At 45.2% G+C, this 18815-nt stretch overlaps 3 protein-coding genes across 3 annotated transcripts; all 3 read left to right on the top strand.

The window, feature by feature from the left end:
- The first annotated feature begins 198 nt into the window (after positions 1–198).
- On the top strand, positions 199–4305 carry CCNB1 (cyclin B1). Its single transcript, XM_075137559.1, has 8 exons — positions 199–255; positions 880–1212; positions 1466–1648; positions 2057–2215; positions 2611–2847; positions 3287–3427; positions 3677–3787; positions 4058–4305. Exons 1-8 carry the CDS (start codon positions 235–237, stop codon positions 4166–4168), a joined length of 1296 nt encoding a protein of 431 aa, XP_074993660.1. The 5' UTR covers positions 199–234; the 3' UTR covers positions 4169–4305.
- A 1151-nt stretch (positions 4306–5456) lies between these two features.
- Positions 5457–12873, top strand: CENPH (centromere protein H). Its single transcript, XM_075136903.1, has 9 exons — positions 5457–5562; positions 5701–5756; positions 6450–6498; positions 6930–7004; positions 7653–7709; positions 8609–8672; positions 8959–9010; positions 10153–10316; positions 11873–12873. The coding sequence occupies exons 1-9, from the start codon at positions 5483–5485 to the stop codon at positions 11963–11965; spliced, it is 690 nt and encodes a 229-aa protein (XP_074993004.1). The 5' UTR covers positions 5457–5482; the 3' UTR covers positions 11966–12873.
- An 87-nt stretch (positions 12874–12960) lies between these two features.
- On the top strand, positions 12961–18499 carry KGD4 (alpha-ketoglutarate dehydrogenase subunit 4). Its single transcript, XM_075137092.1, has 4 exons — positions 12961–13076; positions 13879–13942; positions 16759–16961; positions 18229–18499. Exons 1-4 carry the CDS (start codon positions 13038–13040, stop codon positions 18244–18246), a joined length of 324 nt encoding a protein of 107 aa, XP_074993193.1. The 5' UTR covers positions 12961–13037; the 3' UTR covers positions 18247–18499.
- Positions 18500–18815: the final 316 nt, after the last annotated feature.

Raw genomic sequence — 18815 nt, 5'->3', positions numbered from 1 at the left:
CAGGGACGCGCACGAGTGGGTCACACACGCCCCGCCCGCCGCGGCCGTAGCCCCGCCCCCTTTTCGAACGCCCGTGGCGCCCGGTCGCCACGGTAACGCATTGGGGCGCGGCCGCCGGCAGCCAATAGGGAGGCAGCGGGCGGCCAATGAGCGGCGGCTGCTGAGAGGTTTAAACCCGCGGCGGTTGGGCTGAGCCCTCTGCTCCGCTTGCCGCCCCGCTCCTGCTCCTCCGGCATGGCGCTGAGGGTTACCAGGGTAGGTGCGGGACGGGACGGGCCCGGCGGGCGCGTAGGGGAGCGGGCGGGGGAGCGGAACGGGGTGCTGCGGGTGGGGGGCTCGCTGCTCGCCCTAACCTGGGGGATGGGGGGCGGCCGTGCGGCCCTACCGCGTCCTGCTCTCTCCTTCCGCCCCCCCGCCCAGAAAGCCTCCAGCTGCGCGGGCAGAGAGGGGTGCAGCAGGGCAGCGCTCCCGAGTCCTTCTACTCACCCGTTTCTTATTGGTGGGGAGGCCGGTGGGTGGTGTGTGCGCACCTCTCCTTCTCCTGGGGCTCCCCCTCGGTTCTCCCCGGCTCCCCTTGAATCCTCAGGTTTGGGGGAGATAGCCGCGCAACCCCCCGGGCCCACATCTATAACCCCCCAGCCTGGGGGTGTGCAGCCTGCAGCCCTCCCCGCGGCTCCTCTTCTCCAGCCCGCCGGTTTCGGGCGGGGGAGGGAGCGTGGGAGTGCGTGCAACCCTCTCCCGGTTCCCCTCCTCCAGCTGTCCGGTTTCGGGGCCGCAGCCGTGCAATCTCCCCCGCCAACGTTCCCTTTCATGGGGTGCAGCGTGCAGGCCCGCTGTCCCCCCGTCACGGTGCCGCTGACTGCCCCACTCTGCCCGCAGCACACTCGCGCGGCGGCCGATGCCGCGGCGAAGAACAGCCTGCTGCCCGTCGCCAAGCGCGGGGCGGCGGTGACGGCCCCCAAGATGGGGCTGCGCCCCCGCACCGCCCTGGGGGACATCGGCAACCGCGTCGCTGAGCCGAAGACGCGGGCCGCAGCCAAGAAGGTGGCGGTGGTGGAGGGTGGTTGCGGCCGGGAGCCGGGCACCAGGCCCGTGCTCGCCACCTCCCTGGAGAAGATGGCTACCAGGAGGACGCTGAGGGCCGCCGCCAAGGAGGAGGTGCCGCCACCAGCCCCGGAGCCCAAGCCGGAGTCCCAGCCGGAGCCCTCCCAGGTACCGCCCGCGGCCTCCCTGGGGCCGTGCGCCCTCTCCCCGGCCCCGCTCTGCGCTGCCCCTGCGGCGGGGCTGGGCTGAGCGGGGGGCACAGCCTCAGTCGGTGCCCTGAAATAACAGGGGTCGTGAGCCCCCACGGCGCTCCTGCACTGTGGGGTTGCTGGGTGCAGCTCGCCCCACTGGAGCCTTTTCTTGGCCCACACTGGGCTGCGGAGGGAGGTGCTGCCCACGCTGATCCTGAATTTCCTCGTAGTTGGAGTCTCAGTCTCCAACCCCCATGGAAACATCTGGATGTTCCCCTTCAGAAGACAAGCTATGTCAGGCTTTTTCTGATGTCTTGCTTGATGTGGAAGATGTAGATATGGAAGACGGTGCTGACCCAAACCTCTGCAGCGAATATGTGAAGAACATCTACAAGTATCTGAGAGACCTTGAGGTTGGTAGGAGGTCAGACCTGCCAGGGGCATCTGCTGATGCTTAGAGTGAACCTGTCATTATAGGTGTGGCTTGGAGCTGGTATTCACTTTCACCTAGGAATTTTCCTGAGGCTCCAATAGCCTAAGTCTAAATCTTCCTAAGGGGCACTAACAAGTGATCCCTCAACTTAAAACACAAGACTAAACTGAGCTGATAACATAAACAGATGGTGGTTGGTAGACCAATCAACTAGTAGTACTAGTACCATGCTCTTTCTAGCCCATTTCTAGTAAACAAAGAAAACTTGTGCCCTGTGGGCCATGCCCGAACTGAGCTCCTTGATAGGCCTTAAGATGCAACGGAGGCTAAGCATTGCAAATGCTTCAGCTAAGTGACTAGATCTATTAGCTCTATTCCTTCCACACAGGAAAATCAACCTGTCAGACCCAAATACCTGGCCGGCCAGGAAATCAATGGGAACATGCGTGCCATACTAATAGACTGGCTTGTGCAAGTACAGGTAAAATTCAGACTCCAGCAGGAGACCTTGTACATGGCAGTTGCTATCATCGACCGCTTCCTGCAGGTGAGTGTCTCTTGCCCAGTGTCAGGCAGTGCTTTTCCCCTAAGCTAAAGCACAACGAGCACTATCAGTAACACATACATGGTTAGACATGTTACCCTTTACAAAATACAGTTGACCAACAAAAGGCGTTTGGTGTTGAATTGTGTGCACCACATAACCCTCTCAGCTATGAACAGTGACTTGATATACCAAAACTGCTTACTCCTCTCCCTAATTTGATCTCAAAGTCTTTTAATACCCCTGCAGATGCCAAAAGAGGTAACAGATGATGTACGGTTATTCTGTATATGCCAGTATGAACATCCTGCCATAGAACAAACCTTACGCTGGCTACCTTGAAAAGCTGTGTTCTGAGCCAAGTCATTCATATAAATCTCTACTGCTTCTTACTACAGGACAATGCTGTTTCCAAGAAGATGTTGCAGCTAGTTGGTGTCACAGCTATGTTCATTGCCAGCAAATACGAAGAGATGTTTCCCCCACATATTGGAGACTTTGCCTATGTAACTGATAACACTTACACAAAGTTCCAAATCTGCCAGATGGAGATGAAGATCCTGCGAGCCCTGGATTTTGGTCTGGGTCGCCCTCTCCCCCCGCACTTCCTGAGGAGGGCTTCAAAGATTGCAGAGGTAATGCCGAGAACGGGTGTTACTGTAAGCAGCATCTGGAAAATGCAATACTCGACTGTGGCAGCTTGTTAGAATAGTTCAAAACTTTTGAGTACTGCAACAGTCTAGCATCCGAGCCTGGTTGAGACCTGTCTCCTGTGTAGAAACAGGTCTTGTTTGTCTGCTTTCAGTCACATGAGCCTAATCCACCTGAAACCAGAGTTAAAATGCCTGCCTGGCACTGCAGGTGACAGCTAGACTGCCATTGAAAGGCGTGGTCCTAGACTATGAGCAGCCTGATACAGCTCAGAACTGCTTTGTGATTATGCCACTTGAATTTCAAACCTATAGCTCTGAAAATGTTCGCAAAGGAAGTATTTCTTCTTGCTTGACTAAACAAAGGCTTGACAGGATGTTCTTGCCTTGGAGATACCCAATACTCAACTCTGATTTACTGCAGGTGGACTTCGAACAGCACGTTCTGGCCAAGTACCTGATGGAGTTGTCCATTGTGGACTATGATATGGTTCACTTCCCTCCATCCAAAACTGCAGCGGCTGCTTCCTGTTTGGCTCTGAAACTCCTCGATGGATGCGAGTGGGTAAGTCATGCTTGTCAGACCGCCTCCTAGTTGGGGGCTCGGTATGCCTGTGCACCAGCTTAAAAGGCCACTCTGGGCCCAGTGCATGCCTTTGGCTTCCCTCGTGGTAACTCGGCATGTTCCTGTCTCCCTGTGGGCTATTACAAGGGGACAGAAGTAGTGCAATTGCCCAAGCCCATCAGAAGACAAAGAACCCAGTGTACTCAGATTGTGCTAGCAGGCTTGTCTAATGACTTCCCTTCCTTTCAGACACCAACTCTGCAACACTACATGTCTTACACTGAGAGTGACCTTCTCCCAGTTATGCAGCACATAGCAAAGAACATAATTCTTGTGAATGAGGGCTTTACCAAGCATATGGTAAGAATCTCATGATGCAGGTGGGGAGTATGTGTGGTTAAGAGTCAATACGTGGCCCTCTAATGCTGCTTAGCTGAGCCACTGCAGTCAAACTTGGATCAGACCTGCTCACTTCAGCTGAAGACTCCATCTTGCCAAAGTGGCATGAGCCAGCCATGAACTGGTCTTGTGTGCTAGGATGGGCTTGGCTTGATCACCAAGCCTCAGGTGAGCTAGAATAGTGTAGGTTTATGAACAAGGTAAACTAAAATCAAACTTATCTCTCTGCAGGCAATCAAGAACAAATACGCCAGCAGCAAAAATGCCAAGATAAGTGCCATTGAACAGCTAGACTCTTCTATCGTATGGAATCTAGCCCAACCTCTGATTAAAAAATTGTAGCTCCTACACAAACTCAAGCAAATGTTGGCACTATGTGCCTCGGTGTATATAATGTATCCTATTTGTGTGTATCTTATTTGGCGCCTTTTAATAAAGCACTTCTGCCTTTTATTGTGTTCTGGTGGTAGCACAGTTGACTTCCTCCTACAGCGAAGGAGGCTGTGGACAGGAAGAGGTGTTAGGTGAGCTCTGGGGCTAGCCCACGTGGGGCTGCTGGTCCTCCGGGCCGAGTGCAGCTCTACTGACTTAGTATTTATTGTTGTGTATTTTTTTGTTAATATCAGCTCTACCCATAGGACAATACTGGTCGGAGGTCTGCCTTCACTTAGAAGTGATAATTGCTCTTTGCTGTCCTGGCTCTGGCTGGGCCAGAGTTAATTTTCATCCCAGCAGCTGGGGGGGGTGGTGCTGTGTTTTGGTTCGGTACAGAGGAGCGCTGATGGCCCATTGATGGCTTTGGCTGTGGCTGGGTGGTGCGGGCACCGGGGACTTTTCGGCCTCCCATGCTCTGCCAGGTGCAGGGGAAGCTGGGGGTGGGGGGGGGAGCATAGCCGGGGCAGCTGAGCCAGCTGGCCAGTGGGGTATTCTCTGCCATGTGACGTCTGCTCAGTATATAATTTGGAGGCGTGGTCCGGGAAAACAGGGGCTAAGGCGGTTAGGACACCTGGGGCGTCGGTCGGTGGGTGGTGAGCAGTTGCGTTGTGCATCGCCTGCTTTGTGTGTTCTACTGCCATTATCGTTATTACTGTTATACTTCGGTTTATTCCCATTATTAAACTTTTTCTCTCAACCCCTGAGTTTTCCTACGTGTGCCCTCCCGACTCTCTCCCCCATCCCGCCGGAGCGGGAGGTGAGCGGGCAGCTGCGACGGTTTAGCTGCTGTCTGGGGTTAAACCACGACATTCGCCTACCACGCTCCCCACTTTTTTTGTCTTTGTTACAAATACCCCTCTTCACCTGAACGGTACCGGGGAGGAGGGTCTGCCTTGTTCCCTCCTGGTGCCCGCCGCGGTTGAAGGGCTCTTCCCCGGGAGGGCCGGGGCGCGGAGCAGGCTCAGCGACTGCCAGCTGCCCTTCCGAAGACCTCGGGCTCCTCCTGTGCAGCGCGCGGCCGCGGCGCAGGCCCGCCCCTCCCCGGCAGGCCCGCGGCCCTCCCCTCTCACTAGCGGCCGAGCGCCGAAACGCCGATAGAGAAGAAGAGGCCTCGGATTGGCCGGAAGCGCGTGGGCCGCTGGGGGGCCCCGCCCTGCCAGGCAGAAGCAATCGCCGGCCGCGCTGCCGAGGGGCGCGCGCGGGACATTTGAAGGCGCGGCCATGGAGCCGCTGCAGCGGGAGCCGGGCGCGGCGGCCGAGCCGGAGCCGGCGGCGGAGGTGGACGTCCTCATGCTGCTCCGGTCAGTGCTGAGGGGGCCGGGGAGCAGGCCGGGGTGGGCGTGAGGGGTGGTGGCTGCGGCTGCGGCCGGGCCCCCTCCGCCCTGCTCTCTGGGGCCGCGGCGCGGGGTCTGACCGTTGTGGCTTCCCTTCTGCTCCAGCCTGAGGGACCAGATGAAGCAGCAGCTCATGGAGTGCAGCACCGCAGTTCGTGCCAGTAAGCTTACCCTGCTCTACCTCCTTCCAACAACCCCCGGTGCTTCCGCTTAACGTGAAGTTAGGGTAACAAAGAATGTGACGTGGCTAATATATAGATGTTAAAAATTATTTATCAAAAGCGCTCGTTGTAACAATGAAATGTTTTTCCTGGCTGAGCATCTCACTGCATTTTCTGGACAGCTCTTGGAGACATGTTCGAACGCTTACAAAACTGCCACGTGATTGTTGCCCACTTTCTCCTCTTGGGTTTTCACTTTAGACCCCTCTAACGCTCTGACACGTGGTGATGGTTTTCAGGAATCTGATCACGGGGGCTGAAGTCTTGCCAAAAGTCTGCCAAAGTGTTTGGCAGCAATACTGATTTAAGGTGTTTCTTCTTGTTCCCATCGCGTTTCCATTACCTATGTCCTCTTCCACTGAACCAGCCAGCTGCATATATAGAGCAATGCTGTGAGCCAGCTCTGGCATGTCTAAAAAGCGCTAAACGGAAATATTTTAAAGCCTAATTATTCCTCTGATACAGCTGATTGATAATGTAGTCTCACTAACAGTGGAAGAGATGATAAGGCATGGAGGTAGGAGTCAGAAATACTTTGTTAGTATAGCCATCAAACTGCTTATCCTTTATGCTCTATAGATTGTATTAAAAAGCCTCTGTTGTGGTTTTTTTAGTGACATTCTTTCTTTGCAGGTCAAGAAAGTTACCTTGATCACGTCGTCGAAGAAAAGTTCATCACAAAGTATGTATTGGATAATTTCAAACTTTTGATGTATTTTAAAATAAAGAGGAGAAGGTTTGAGAACGAACTTGGAGGTTCTCTTCTAGTTACTCGTTCTTAGTAAATCTCTGGATTAATGATCAGTACTTTGCAGGAGTCTGGTGAAAATAAAGAAAATGAAGAGAAAATACGGGGAAGAAATATTTTACTCAGTCTCCTGATGTAGTTCTGTATCTGATGTGGCTTCTAAATTTGTGGTCCTTCGTGTGATGGCTAGAATTCACTAATATAGTTCCACATGCTAAAATACTCCTGGCCTTAGTAATTTGTGGTTTACAAGAAAAATTCTTACTTCAGACACGTAGACAGCAAGTTAAAAATGTGATATTGCTTTTAAATTTTTTGTTATCTTCACTCTGTTTGGGGTTTGTTTGGGTTTTTTTTTCCTTCAGTGCCACACAAGATTTGGAAAGAGAGATGGAGGAAGTAAAAGTCTCCTTCCAGAACAAGACATTAGCCTTGCAAAGGTAGAATTTTCTTCCTGCTTATTTCAAGGTTTTCTGTATATTTATGTGTGCACACATACATGCACATGTACATAATTCTGATTAAAATAGGATTTCAAAGTTACAGACATGAGAGATTTTCGTACCATTGAACCAGGAGGAATGCAGATGCAGGTACCGTAGAGAACAAAAAAAAAAATTTCAAGTTGAAACATGTAAACCCAAAGGTTCCTGCAAAATTGTGAAGGTCTGACTGTATAAATCAGTAAACATATTTCTTGGCAGTATTTTACAAATGCCTATGAAAAGGTGGAAGTTGATAGGTGTTATACGTCTCCTGTGTTACACGACTGTTCCTTTGAATTCCCACCTTTGCCCAGCTTCCCTTCTCTGGGATTAATGGTGTCTGAGTATGTTTGGCAAGAGAGAAAGGAGTTGTCAGTCTCACAAATAATCATATATACGCCTTTCTTGTCCTGAAAGTTAAGCCTCATTATTTAAGAAGTGAGATATTTAAAAGGTACTGAGTATTTCATATATATAATTCCAATGTGAAAGTGGACATAAATGGAACCTTGGAAATATCTCTTCCGTTATTTATCTAAATCTACTTCTCTCGGTTTCTTATCAGTTCTCATCAGTTATATGTTTCTTCCCCACACTATGCAGGATCCAAGTTATGGTTGCCCTGAGAAACAAAATAAAGCAAAATGATAATGACTCACGGTAAGGTGTTCTTGATGGCTAGAAAGGAATAGACTTTACACAGTTTAAGGTGACACATTTCTACATTACTTCATTGTACCTTTTTTAAAAGCAAACTTCCTTCTTCTAGTTTTGATTGAATGATGTACAGTCCACCTTCTGGCTAGAATCAGCATGATCAGACCTCTTATACCCAGAGTGGATTTACATTTGGGCTCTGAATTAACCAACTTTGATTACAGAGATCATAATTTTTCATTCACTAGTAAGAACTGTTTATAGTTAACGGTTTTTTGTCTTTAATGCAGAAGTTACCTTCATTTATAATAGCTGAGCACATATTACAGGCTTGTAACAGAGCCTGCCCCTGCTTTGCTGCCTTCATTAATTAATCCTGTAGGAGCTTAATGTCTTTGAAAAAGAACTGGAAGTTTCAAACATGTTTAAAATTAGCTTTTAATTTCCTGCCCAATATTAATGGGTGCGTGCCTATTAAGTGTAATATGAGAAATTTAATTTTTGCCAGAAATGCAGCTGAAAACATTGCATCTACATGATGTCCATGCCACGCGCCAGAATTCGGGAGCTCCAGTTGTTAGCCATTCTCAGATGGCTAGGCTTCCCTGATGTCTTCCAAGTTCTATGATTTGAAATGTTAGACAGACTTAACTGAAACATTAGGTAAACCGAGAGGGGAAATAAGGAGACTATTTGGCCCCTACAACAATACTTAGTGTAGTAACTGTAAAAAAGAAAGGGTGCAGTCTGGGGAGGTGGAGGGGAAGTATGCTTTATTTTGGTGTTAGGGAAAATGGGGGTGTTTTTTTTTTTTGTTTAATCTAAATAACCTTGATTAAAACATTTATGCTGTTGACTCATATTAATGGTCTTAAGGTATGCAACTGTGTTTCCTTCCTTAGACTGATCATGGAAACTGTGAAACACACAGTAATGCTCAGCCAGGCAATAATTGAAAATCAGCAGGTAAGTGGCAGTTGTAGGTTCTGTTGCAGTTGGGCGGGCCTACCAACCGCAACATGGGCAGGAGCGCAATCTGAAAGAAACAGGATTGCACAAGTCATTTGATGCTAAATATGTGGCCCAAAGGGTGCGGTTTCTACTGGTGTTAAAATTACTGAAATGATTACTTAAAGTGAGTATGTAAGAAAGTCTGCTTCTAGAGCTGCCCTTAACTGCTTTTGTGGATTGAATTAGCACCTTTCAATATTTTTTGGAGCCAAGAGTCTAGGAAATTTTTTTTTTCTTTCAGCAAGCACGTGAGAAGGAACAGAAATTGATTGACATTAAAAGGAAAAGACTCTGTAAGTGTGTTAGTTATATTGACTTTATGTTTGAATGTACAGTTCATATTTGAAAGTTCTTGTAGCAATATTAACTTACATCTGAAGTTATAAAACTTCTTGAAAGAGTAGGAAGCACTGTAAAAATGAGCTGATGTCTTTACTTGAGCATGAGACTGACATATTAGAATGAGAGATGCAAGAAGAAAAAGAATGTGGCGGCGTTTCATTATTTAGTGTAAGCTCCCCAGAAAATTACACATCATTTAGTAATTTAAATCAGTCCTACAACACCTAAAGGATTTTTTTTTTGTCAGACCGCACCTTTATGAAACGTTTGTAGAATAAGGGAGGGGATTTACTTACAAAGAACTCTGTAATAGTGTATATGCTGGTATTCAGTAGGCTTGTTAGAGTGGGTCAAATTTAGATGTGAAGTCAATCTTCAGAACTTACTAAGGTAAATATGTTTTTTGAATGCTCCTACTGTCATATGACCAGGTTTGCCAACAGTTTTAACAACTATTGTTTGTTTCATGCATAGGAAGTGGTGTGTATGTTGACAGTAAAGAACAAACACAATGAAATATCTGTCTTTGTAGGAAAAATGAGCATTCGTAGTATCTTCAGAAATAAGGAAAGGAATGCTGTGTCAGCATTCTTTCAATTTATGAACTGTCCCTAAATGGTTTTATTCAGTCCAGTTTTTAGCCTGGTTTCCTATAGAAAACTGTAATATACAGACTAATACTCACTGGTGGTATCCATATGTCCCTCGTATGACTTTGAAATTTGGTTTCGGTCAAATTTGCAAAGGGGGAAAAGGTCTTAAACACCTCTGACTATAAAAGTTGTGACAACCGAAGATGGGGTGTAGGACAGGTGTCCAAATTACAGTCCATGTCTGGTGGAAATGCAGACAGCATACAAAGTATGTTCTGTTTTGCTAGCAGCCAAGGAACCAGTCGGTGCACTTTGACACCAGGTAGCCACAGCACGTTGCCTCTTGTGTGAGAGGAATCTCTTGAGGCATATTGGAGGGAAGGGATGGAGTGTGAAGTTAGGGTTATTGCGGTGGAAGTGCCTTAGATGTCTCTGAGGAAAAATGCATATCTTCAGTTCTACTTACTTCTTAATGCTTCGTTTTCCTAATAATGGAACAGCACTAAAAAAAGCTGGAGGACAGAAACTACTGGAAATTTATACCATGATGAAAAAACTAAAGGAGGAACAAGCAAGTATGAAAGTGAGCGAAATGCTGGAGAAGTTACATAATAGCTTAAAAAAAGAAAGAGAGATGACTACAGTAATTCAAAATGTATTCCAGGTAATGTGTTAAAAGCAAGTTTGCAGTTTTGCATTACAGTCAAGATAACATAGTGCATGGTAAATGTAGCTTCAAACAAAATTGTGTTTTCTAAAAACTTTTAAGTAATGATGGTAATGGAAAAACTGCTGTATGAAAGGAAAACTTTATGGCTTTAAAGGCTAAAAGCATGAAATTGTCACAAACTTCTTTGGAATAATTATTTACGGAGTTTAGAGACAGTCTATCAATCTAGCTTTATTCCGTTGTTCCCTTAAAGGTACAAAAATAATGCATTTTCTCAGAGAATGTCTGTTACAGCAGTGGCTGTATTTCCTTACACTGAGAATCACCCCTACATCCCCCCAAATCAGTTCCCCCATCTCATAATAAGTAGGTCCTAATCCCATGATACCAGTGAGCCAGCCTGCTGCTCCTCAATCCGCCCCTTCTGACCACAGGCGCTTCTCTGTTTGTGTCGCGCGCTGCAGCCTTGCGAAAGCCTTGGCCTGCAGCCATGGCCAGTCTTCAAATACTTTTAGCAGTGTAGCCGTCAACATTTTGGTTACCCATTTTGTTATCCGATGCTGCTGACCAGCCTCCATCCATGCAGCTGGCTGGCAGGCAGGTCATCTGGAGAGTGGAGTCACGCAGAATGAGGAAGAAAACCTTGTGATTTGGGATGGGGTGGAAGGGCCTCCCTGCAGCATCGTGTGCTCAGAGGGGCTCTGCTAAAGGTGACGTACACTGTGCTGCGGTCTGGTTCTCTGCCCCTCTCTGTGTGGCTTGTCCTGGCTTCCTGCGCCTGGCCCCACAGATCAGTGACTTAAGTACAAAGATGGGAGGCACAGTGATCGGTAAATTGCAATTGCAGCGCTCTTGAGTTTATCTTCAGACGGGTTATGAAATCCCAGTTAAGCATGAGCAAAGTTTATTTAAAAAATTCAGACTGGGGAAAAGAGAGAACATATTGGAGGGCTCAGGTAGAAGACAGGATATAACCATGCTGTGAATGTGGATGATCAGAAGAATTTCAAGGACAGAAAAAGAGCGTGCTATGTCTACTACTAGTTTGCATTGATAACACTGTTACATCTCAAATTGAGAATGAGAAATTAAACATTTTGGTGGGTTTTAGATTAGATCCCTAGAATTATCGTCTGGTTTTTATTCCTGAAATCTTCTGAGCCGTAAGTAGAGCAAATCTTCTTTGGTTAAATTTAGTAATTCCCATTTTCAATCTAGAATGTTAACTGTGTTATCTTATGCTAGAGGCAAACTTTATTTCATGTGTTTTTAAAAAAAAAAAAATCCTCTAAATTCCTATGTTTAAAATAGGGATGGTGTGCAAGCACCTCCAGGAAATTTAAAGCACCCCTCTTTTTTTTTGCCTATGTGTTGACAATAGGGTATTTCCCTTTCTCCTTTTTCCCCCCATCCTGCCTACTTCAAACACTGCTGTGAATTTCAAGGGCTTCCAAATTAAAAATTAAAAACCAGACAGCTTTTCAGAGATTTTACTGGGAATAATCCTTTTTAAAGGTTTTTTTTTAACCAATAATCTTTCTTTCTTACAGAATATCATAATTGGAAGCAGAGTTAACTGGGCAGAAGATCCATCTTTAAGGGCAATTGTTCTACAGCTTGAAAAAAATGTCTATTTTCTGTGAGTCAGGGAAAAACGGTGTTTAATTTTATGTAGTATACGTAATCAACGTGCTAGACTTGAGAGATTAATATGCATCGTGAAAGCACATTTTAAGAATTTGAAAATTTAACCTTTCTGGAAGTTGTTGTTCTCTCTAGAAATTCAGAACGTGGCCATGCAACTCTTTGAAATGAAATTTAATTCCTGGTACGCAACAAATGTTTGAATAAGTAGCGTTGCTGACGAAACTACCTGAAGAGCCACTTCACAGCTGTCCTGTCCCAAGTGCTCGTCTCCGTCTGAAAGGCAGCAATAACACAAGAAAGAAGAATAATCTGCGTATTTCAAGCTTTTACGTGAAAGTGGGCCTAAACCCAGGCTCTGCCAATCCCGTCCTCTTCCCCTGGGCACCAGCGGGCTGCAGAGCCCAGACAGGAGGCACGACCCTCTGCTGCCCCTGTGGAAAGCCCAAACTGGAAAACTTAGTTGAGTCCGTCTTTGGGGTTTTTTTTAGTAAAGCGTTACGTATGATTTTAAACACTGAAAATTCTAATTTTAATTAAAAATACTTTTAACTGTAACAGTCACTTGGACTGTGCTATATGCTGATCAGTTAAGCAGAGTATTCAGCAGTAGACGCAATCTGTATATGCCGTCCCATATAGCAAAATGACAAGTCTAAGGAAAATGCAGGTAGAATGGAACAGGTGGCTTCATGCTATTGACTATGCAGCTAAGTAGTATTTTAAATACATTGTTTAATCTACATTTGTGTTTTTGCTTTGCGTTTTAAGAAAATTGACCAAATCATCATGTGTAACATGTTAAAATTTTGTCACTTTTAACTTGATAAATAAATATCAGCTTTTCAAAGGCGTATGGGACGTGTCTTGGTCGAATAAAAATAAAACGCAGGCTTCCTTGACCCGGTTTTCTTTGGTTTTTACTTTCAATGCGTTGCCCTTGTGTTCTGGCGCACTTTTACCGCCGGGCACCGCCCACGCCCGCTGTGGGCGGTGCCTCGCCGGCTGTGGGCGTGGCCCGGCGCTGCCCCTCAGGCGCGGGCGGCGGGGAGCGGCGGCTGGGGGGTCACCATGGGCAGTAAGATGGCGGCCGCCACTAGGGTCGTTCAGGTAACGGCGCTGGGCGGGCGACCCGGGGCGGGGGGGTGGGCGGCTGGGGCCGGGAGTCCGACTTGGGCGGCGGGTCTCGCCTGGCGTGCGGCCGCCGGGGCCTGAGACGCCGCCGGGGAGGCCGGTGTCCTTGGCGCGGGGGTGGAGGCGTGCGGTAGGCCCCGCTCGGTGTCGCCGGTTATTTGATGCCAGTGCCTGGTTCTCTGCTACCAAAGGATGCTACAGGGCAGCCCGCACGCTTCTGAGCGCTGTTCAAGAGGGGAGGGCGCCAGCCGGAGGCTCCTTTCCGAGCCATCCCTCCTCAAGGTGAAGGTGAGACGTGGAGTCTTCTTCAAAAGACATGTTTCAAAGATAAGCTGTGTGGCTTCGACTACCAAGCTTTAGAATTTATAGGTTTTTTCTTAATGGAACTCGTTAATCCCATCCAGCCACCTGAGCTACTATGTACAGGCAGAGCACAGCTAGCAAAGCCATCTGCTGAAACTTTGTAATTGCATTTATGCGACTCTGGTAGCTGTTTCTGCACACACACACCCCGATTGCTGTGAGAAAAGGAAGAGAACGCTTTTTCCTGTTCAGGACACATTAGGGTGGAGGAATGCCTTTAGAGGTGAAATTTCTCCGTGGGTGAACATAGAATGTTAATAAGTAGTAAATTTATCAGAGTAGTGGTACAGAAAACAGTGGTGTAGAAATGGTTGTTTAATACGCTCTATGTTCCATTTTATTATTGTGAAGGTAATGTGTGTCTAGAAATGTATTTTACTCTCCCTGTCTCTCCTACTACCTTGCCTTGTTCTAGGTAGTCAAGCCGCATACTCCATTAATTAAGTTCCCGGACAGAAAAAGTAGTCCTAGACCTAAAAGTAAGTTATTTAATCTCTACATGCAACTTGCGCCACTTTTCTTTGCATTAACTGTTTTATATAAGAACCAGCACACAATTTTTCAGCTTCAGCTATGTGACTCAACTGATTTTGAGCAGGGTTTCTGAAATATAGTTGTTCTAGTTTGAAGGCAACACTTTGACTCTTCAGACTCTGTACAACTGTGGGGGTACACGTAATGCTTGCATGTCTTTATTTCTTGGTCAAGGCAGATTCACAAAGATTTCCAGTGTTGTTTTTCTACTTATATATAAAGTCCCATTTTTCCAAATACTAATATTTGCCTGAAATGATTTTGCCCAAGTCAGTTTGAAGCAGCTTTAGGTATTCAGTGATATTTGCAGAAATGATGTTGCATTTTCCTCATCTCTTCTTTTCTTAGTTGGAGTGTACGATGTCTGTGGTATTTAAAACCCTGGTTATAGCTGGGAGAGGATCCCACTGTACATTTTAAGAAGCGTTTCCTTGTGCTACTAATTAATGCTGAGAAAAAATTAATTCCACTGCAATCTTTGACATTAATTTTTATACCTATAGCTGTGTTGATATCTACAGGATTCCCAATATTGTTACATTTAGGCATCAAAGTTGTATGAGTGATATGTTGTTTTAATATTCCTTTTGAGTCAGCAAAGCATTTGAAACTAAAGTAGGAGACGTCTTAAGGAGCTCTACGGTATAATATAGAAATACGAAATAATATAGAAATTATACCATGCCACATTATTATCACGTTTGTGATTTCGATTTAAGTTTCGATTATCCACATTACAAAGTGCACATCAGTGCCACTTCTGACTTACCTGTGAACTCTTCAGGAATGATTTTCTGCGATAACCTTCTGTAAGAATTCTGTATGTTGTGCACAATTCAGCCAAATGCACCACCTCTCATGCCAATGAACTGCTTTCTCAGAAGCTTGAAGACGTGTTACTTAGCTCTTGTTTCTCTCTGCGACAGAAGACTTTTGTGACTAGATCTTTTAAGTATATTAGACTTCTCTACCTTAATCAGGTTCTGTCATCTCATTAGTAAATTGCAATCTACCTCATTTCACTGTACCAGACTCTTGCTTCTGCATAGCTCTGCAGATTAAGACTGAACTTTTAGGGACGTGGGTGTTTGAAAGGCCAGCCAAATTCTTCTACCATATTACTACTGCAACATGATGGTCTCAAACAGGGAAAGCAAAAATGTAGTAGAGACCGTATCTGAGCTAAAGCAACAGCAGTATTAAGTCTGGTACTTTTGAGTCTTGACTTCTGATGTTTTTAATTGGCTAATGCGTCTACTCCAACTACACTTCAGACTTTGAAACATAGAATAGAGGAAAATCCTTGGCAAATCTCTAGACATTTTTGTGGTGAAACAAACTTGGAGAAACTGTTTCTTGTTTCTTCATACACGAGGTGTGTTATTTCTTGAAACAAAAATACTTTGCCCCCTGTTCAGAATATGCTCCTTCTGATGGGCTCTCTTCCGCCTCGCTCTGTTTGGGACCTTCCGTTGTTCCTGAACCACCTGATCAACTTGGAGCTTTCAGACACAGTCTTTTGACTGAGAACTTCTGAATGTGCCTCTCAATGGTGGCTTTTTTTTTTTTTAACCAATGGTGGTTTGATTGCATTGCTGCAGGTGTTTGCTGTCCCAATCCTGCCATTGACTCAGACTCACTATGGCTAAAACTGGCTTCTCCCCTTTGTCCTCATTGATCTTGTCAGAGGCAGGAGGGAGAGGGGCAGGCAATGCTGTGGTATTTTAACTCCTCGCATTCTTTGATTTATCCAGTCTTGATGCTGCTTACTTTATAATTATATAGTCCCTCTGTCCCAGCTGTTTAGATGTTGTGTTTGTCTTGCTCATTTTTCAGGAGCACTGAGTGGGACTTCTTGTGGAAGCATTCTGCTTTATCAGGTGTTTTAACCTTCTATAGAGGTCTGAGTGCTTATGAAGTAAACATATTGCTGTGAGACCCCATCCTGCCTGGTGGGGTAATTGCGTACTTCCAAAATCAGCCAGTGGGACAGACTTAAGGTTCAGAATGCTGACTTTGACAACAGTGCCCTTTTGTCATCTGTTCTTCTATCCTCAAACTCAAGGCACCTTCTCTGATGTGACTTCCTTAAGCCTAGCTTCTGGCCCTCACCTGTAAAGTACTTCATGCACTCCTTGGTCGCTGCATTTCATTAACATTGATTGCTGATGCCCGATATTTGGTGGTCATTCTGCAAGTCAGTAGCTAAATCTGATATGATGCCATTTTGTAATATTAAAAATGCGTACAACACTGCATTGCATGTTGTGGTAAGTCACAGTTGTGAACTTTATCCTTCTGTAAGCCTCTACCTCTTTTTCACTTGTCTGTCTTTACAGTCACAGTAAACAAAAAGCATCATCTCAGTGGATCTTAGTTATTTATCTTAGTTATCTTTCTACATAATTGCCTCCACACACACACATTTATGATACGTTGTGCGTTTTCTGTAAGTACAGCTTCACAGTGAAAAAGCCTTTGTTAGGATACATGCTGATTTATCTTCTGTTTCCACATCAGTATTTCTGCCACTCAAACATGCTTTCTTTCACTGTCAGAATTTTTTCACTATGCTGTTGATATATTTAACAACAATAAAAACAGGTTGTGAGAAGTAGAGTGTCTTAATGCTTTTAAGTATTTGTTATAAAGAAGAAAATTGTCAATAACTGGTAACTTTTATTGGCTGCTCATTAATTAATTTAAATTAATTAATTTTTTGCATTAATTTCTGCAAATGGTTTTGCAATCTGGGTTTCAGTACAGGAATCTCTACAAGCAAGTGTGCCACCTCTCCATGCTTCGAAAGCACAGGAGTCCGTAGGAGGCAGGTCACCGGCATTTCAAAATACTTCACCTGTTAGTAGAGTACAAGGTACTCCAGACACTTCTGAATTAGCAAGAACCTTACCTCAGAAATACAGAAGGAAACTTATGTCAGATGAAGAGATTGAATATATTCAAGTAAGTTTCATTTATTAGTGTGTATTGTTTGTATCTACCTAGCATTTAGCTTATTTCTACACCTTCAAAGTTTCAAATATGGTATTGAATTGTAATTCGTGGTAGGGGTGCGCTCCCAGCTTTCATAGCTTTGATGCACTGTACCCAAACTACAGATGCTTAATACACAAGGTATTCAACTCTTGCTAATTAGTAGCTTGTGGTATCGCTGAGTAGAGAGATACGGACTTAAAACAGACATGCAGATAGCTAGCGGCAGTCGTAGCCTATGTTAATCACCATCGCTACTGGTTTTGTAACAGCTGTTTAATGTGTAATTTGAACGTGCGGGGCAGGGGCACAGGAATCTGCTCTTAGACCAGCAAAGGCTATTACCAGGTGATTGAAGTCCAAAATATTTCTCAAACTAGTTTTTATAAGTTATTTATTAGTAAGTTAACTCTTGTATTTCTAGTAGTGGAAACATTTTATTTCTGCAATATTTGTGAATATAGCATTGTACATGAAAGGCAAGAAAAAACTACTTTTGTTCTGTAACAATTCTCAGCTGTAAACACTGATGCTTAAAAAGGGAGAATGCACAAAATCTGAAGAACTTGTGAGAAGGGTGTGAGTTTGAAAAGAAAAGATGCTTGCATAGCTTTGTTAAATGATAAGGACACCTACAGCGTAGTCACGTTAGTAGAGGAAATCAGTTTTCCTGCGTGTATATGGGTAAGGTATTATAATTAGAAATCAAATTAGTTATTTCCCATAGTAATACACTTCTTGACCTCTAGCATAAATTTTCTAATGGTGAGGTAAGTTGTAAAATAATTTTGTTGGCAAAATAATGAATTGAATGCCTTTCTGATTTCTCATAAAGATTGTAATGGCTCACCTTGGCCTTGTTTTTACTTTGCACTTTGGAATTTGGGCAGTGAAAATAACTGCAAAGCTTGTGTTCGCTACTGCTGTGTTTGTCAGACCTTTATAAAGCGAGTAAGAGCCAGGTTTCGTCAGAGTGGGAGAAGTGGAAGCAGCTGTAATTGTAGGTTGCAGGTGTTGACCTTTTTGTATTCGCCCCTGAAAAAAATAGAGCTGTTACCGGTAGATGCTGATATTTGACACTCTGTGCATGTTCTTATATGGGTTAAAATTCAATGTATAAATCAGAAATTAAAACTAGAACTCTGTCTGTTAGTCAGTAACGGGGCAAAAGAAGATTTGATTTCCATTTCCTGTTCTTTTAGTGGAATATATTTAACAGTCCGCTTTTCTTTTACAGCGTGGAGGCCCAGAATAAGTATGGGCGATGGTTCATTGGCCGCTGTTGAAGAATAAAGCATTGTGTTCACAATAAAGGCATTTCCTTAATATTATAAGTGATTGGATACTAATAGCTTTAATAAAAACCCATATGAAGGGTGAGAAGGTTGACACAACACGCTATATCTTGATTTGTGATTGAGAAGGATTTTCTGTTGATGGCTAACTAGCAACTGAATATACTTGATGTCTGCACCATTAAAATATTTTTCTAATTAGCCATTTGCAAACTTGACAGTAGAACTGAGTCATTTTATTTTTCTACTTAGAAAGATTCAGATGTCTCACCAGGAGTGATTGTACGGCAGGAAAGGGGTGCGAGGTTAGGGGGACACTGGTGGTTTTAGCGATTACACGGCCTGGGCGGGGCAGCGGCGCGAGGCTGTTTCCCCCGAGTATCGGATCTGAGGTCGGGAGCAAAACGAAAAGGGGTTCTTCGGGGGCACTTTAAGCGGGTGCCTGTTTCAGCGGACAGCCCTCGGGGTCCGGCTGCAGTTACACGCCCACAGCGTGCCAGATCTGAAGGCTCCGTTTTTCGTAAGACGG

The sequence above is a fragment of the Calonectris borealis genome, chromosome Z (assembly GCF_964195595.1).
Source record: "Calonectris borealis chromosome Z, bCalBor7.hap1.2, whole genome shotgun sequence".
NCBI classification, from domain to species: Eukaryota; Metazoa; Chordata; class Aves; order Procellariiformes; family Procellariidae; genus Calonectris; species Calonectris borealis.
This window is presented reverse-complemented; position numbering and strand designations above follow the sequence as displayed.

What these genes read in the sequence shown, in the direction of transcription:
- KGD4 (XM_075137092.1), top strand. Translation starts at nt 13,038, where the DNA reads ATGGGCAGTAAGATGGCGGCCGCCACTAGGGTCGTTCAG. An exon ending in CCGCCACTAGGGTCGTTCAG is followed by an intron (nt 13,077 to 13,878) that starts GTAACGGCGCTG and finishes GCCTTGTTCTAG; the next exon opens with GTAGTCAAGCCGCATACTCC. An exon ending in AAGTAGTCCTAGACCTAAAA is followed by an intron (nt 13,943 to 16,758) that starts GTAAGTTATTTA and finishes TCTGGGTTTCAG; the next exon opens with TACAGGAATCTCTACAAGCA.
- CCNB1 (XM_075137559.1), top strand. Translation starts at nt 235, where the DNA reads ATGGCGCTGAGGGTTACCAGG. An exon ending in AGTATCTGAGAGACCTTGAG is followed by an intron (nt 1,649 to 2,056) that starts GTTGGTAGGAGG and finishes CCTTCCACACAG; the next exon opens with GAAAATCAACCTGTCAGACC. An exon ending in TCCTCGATGGATGCGAGTGG is followed by an intron (nt 3,428 to 3,676) that starts GTAAGTCATGCT and finishes CCTTCCTTTCAG; the next exon opens with ACACCAACTCTGCAACACTA.
- CENPH (XM_075136903.1), top strand. Translation starts at nt 5,483, where the DNA reads ATGGAGCCGCTGCAGCGGGAGCCGGGCGCGGCGGCCGAGCCGGAGCCG. An exon ending in AAGACATTAGCCTTGCAAAG is followed by an intron (nt 7,005 to 7,652) that starts GTAGAATTTTCT and finishes CACACTATGCAG; the next exon opens with GATCCAAGTTATGGTTGCCC. An exon ending in CATTAAAAGGAAAAGACTCT is followed by an intron (nt 9,011 to 10,152) that starts GTAAGTGTGTTA and finishes ATAATGGAACAG; the next exon opens with CACTAAAAAAAGCTGGAGGA.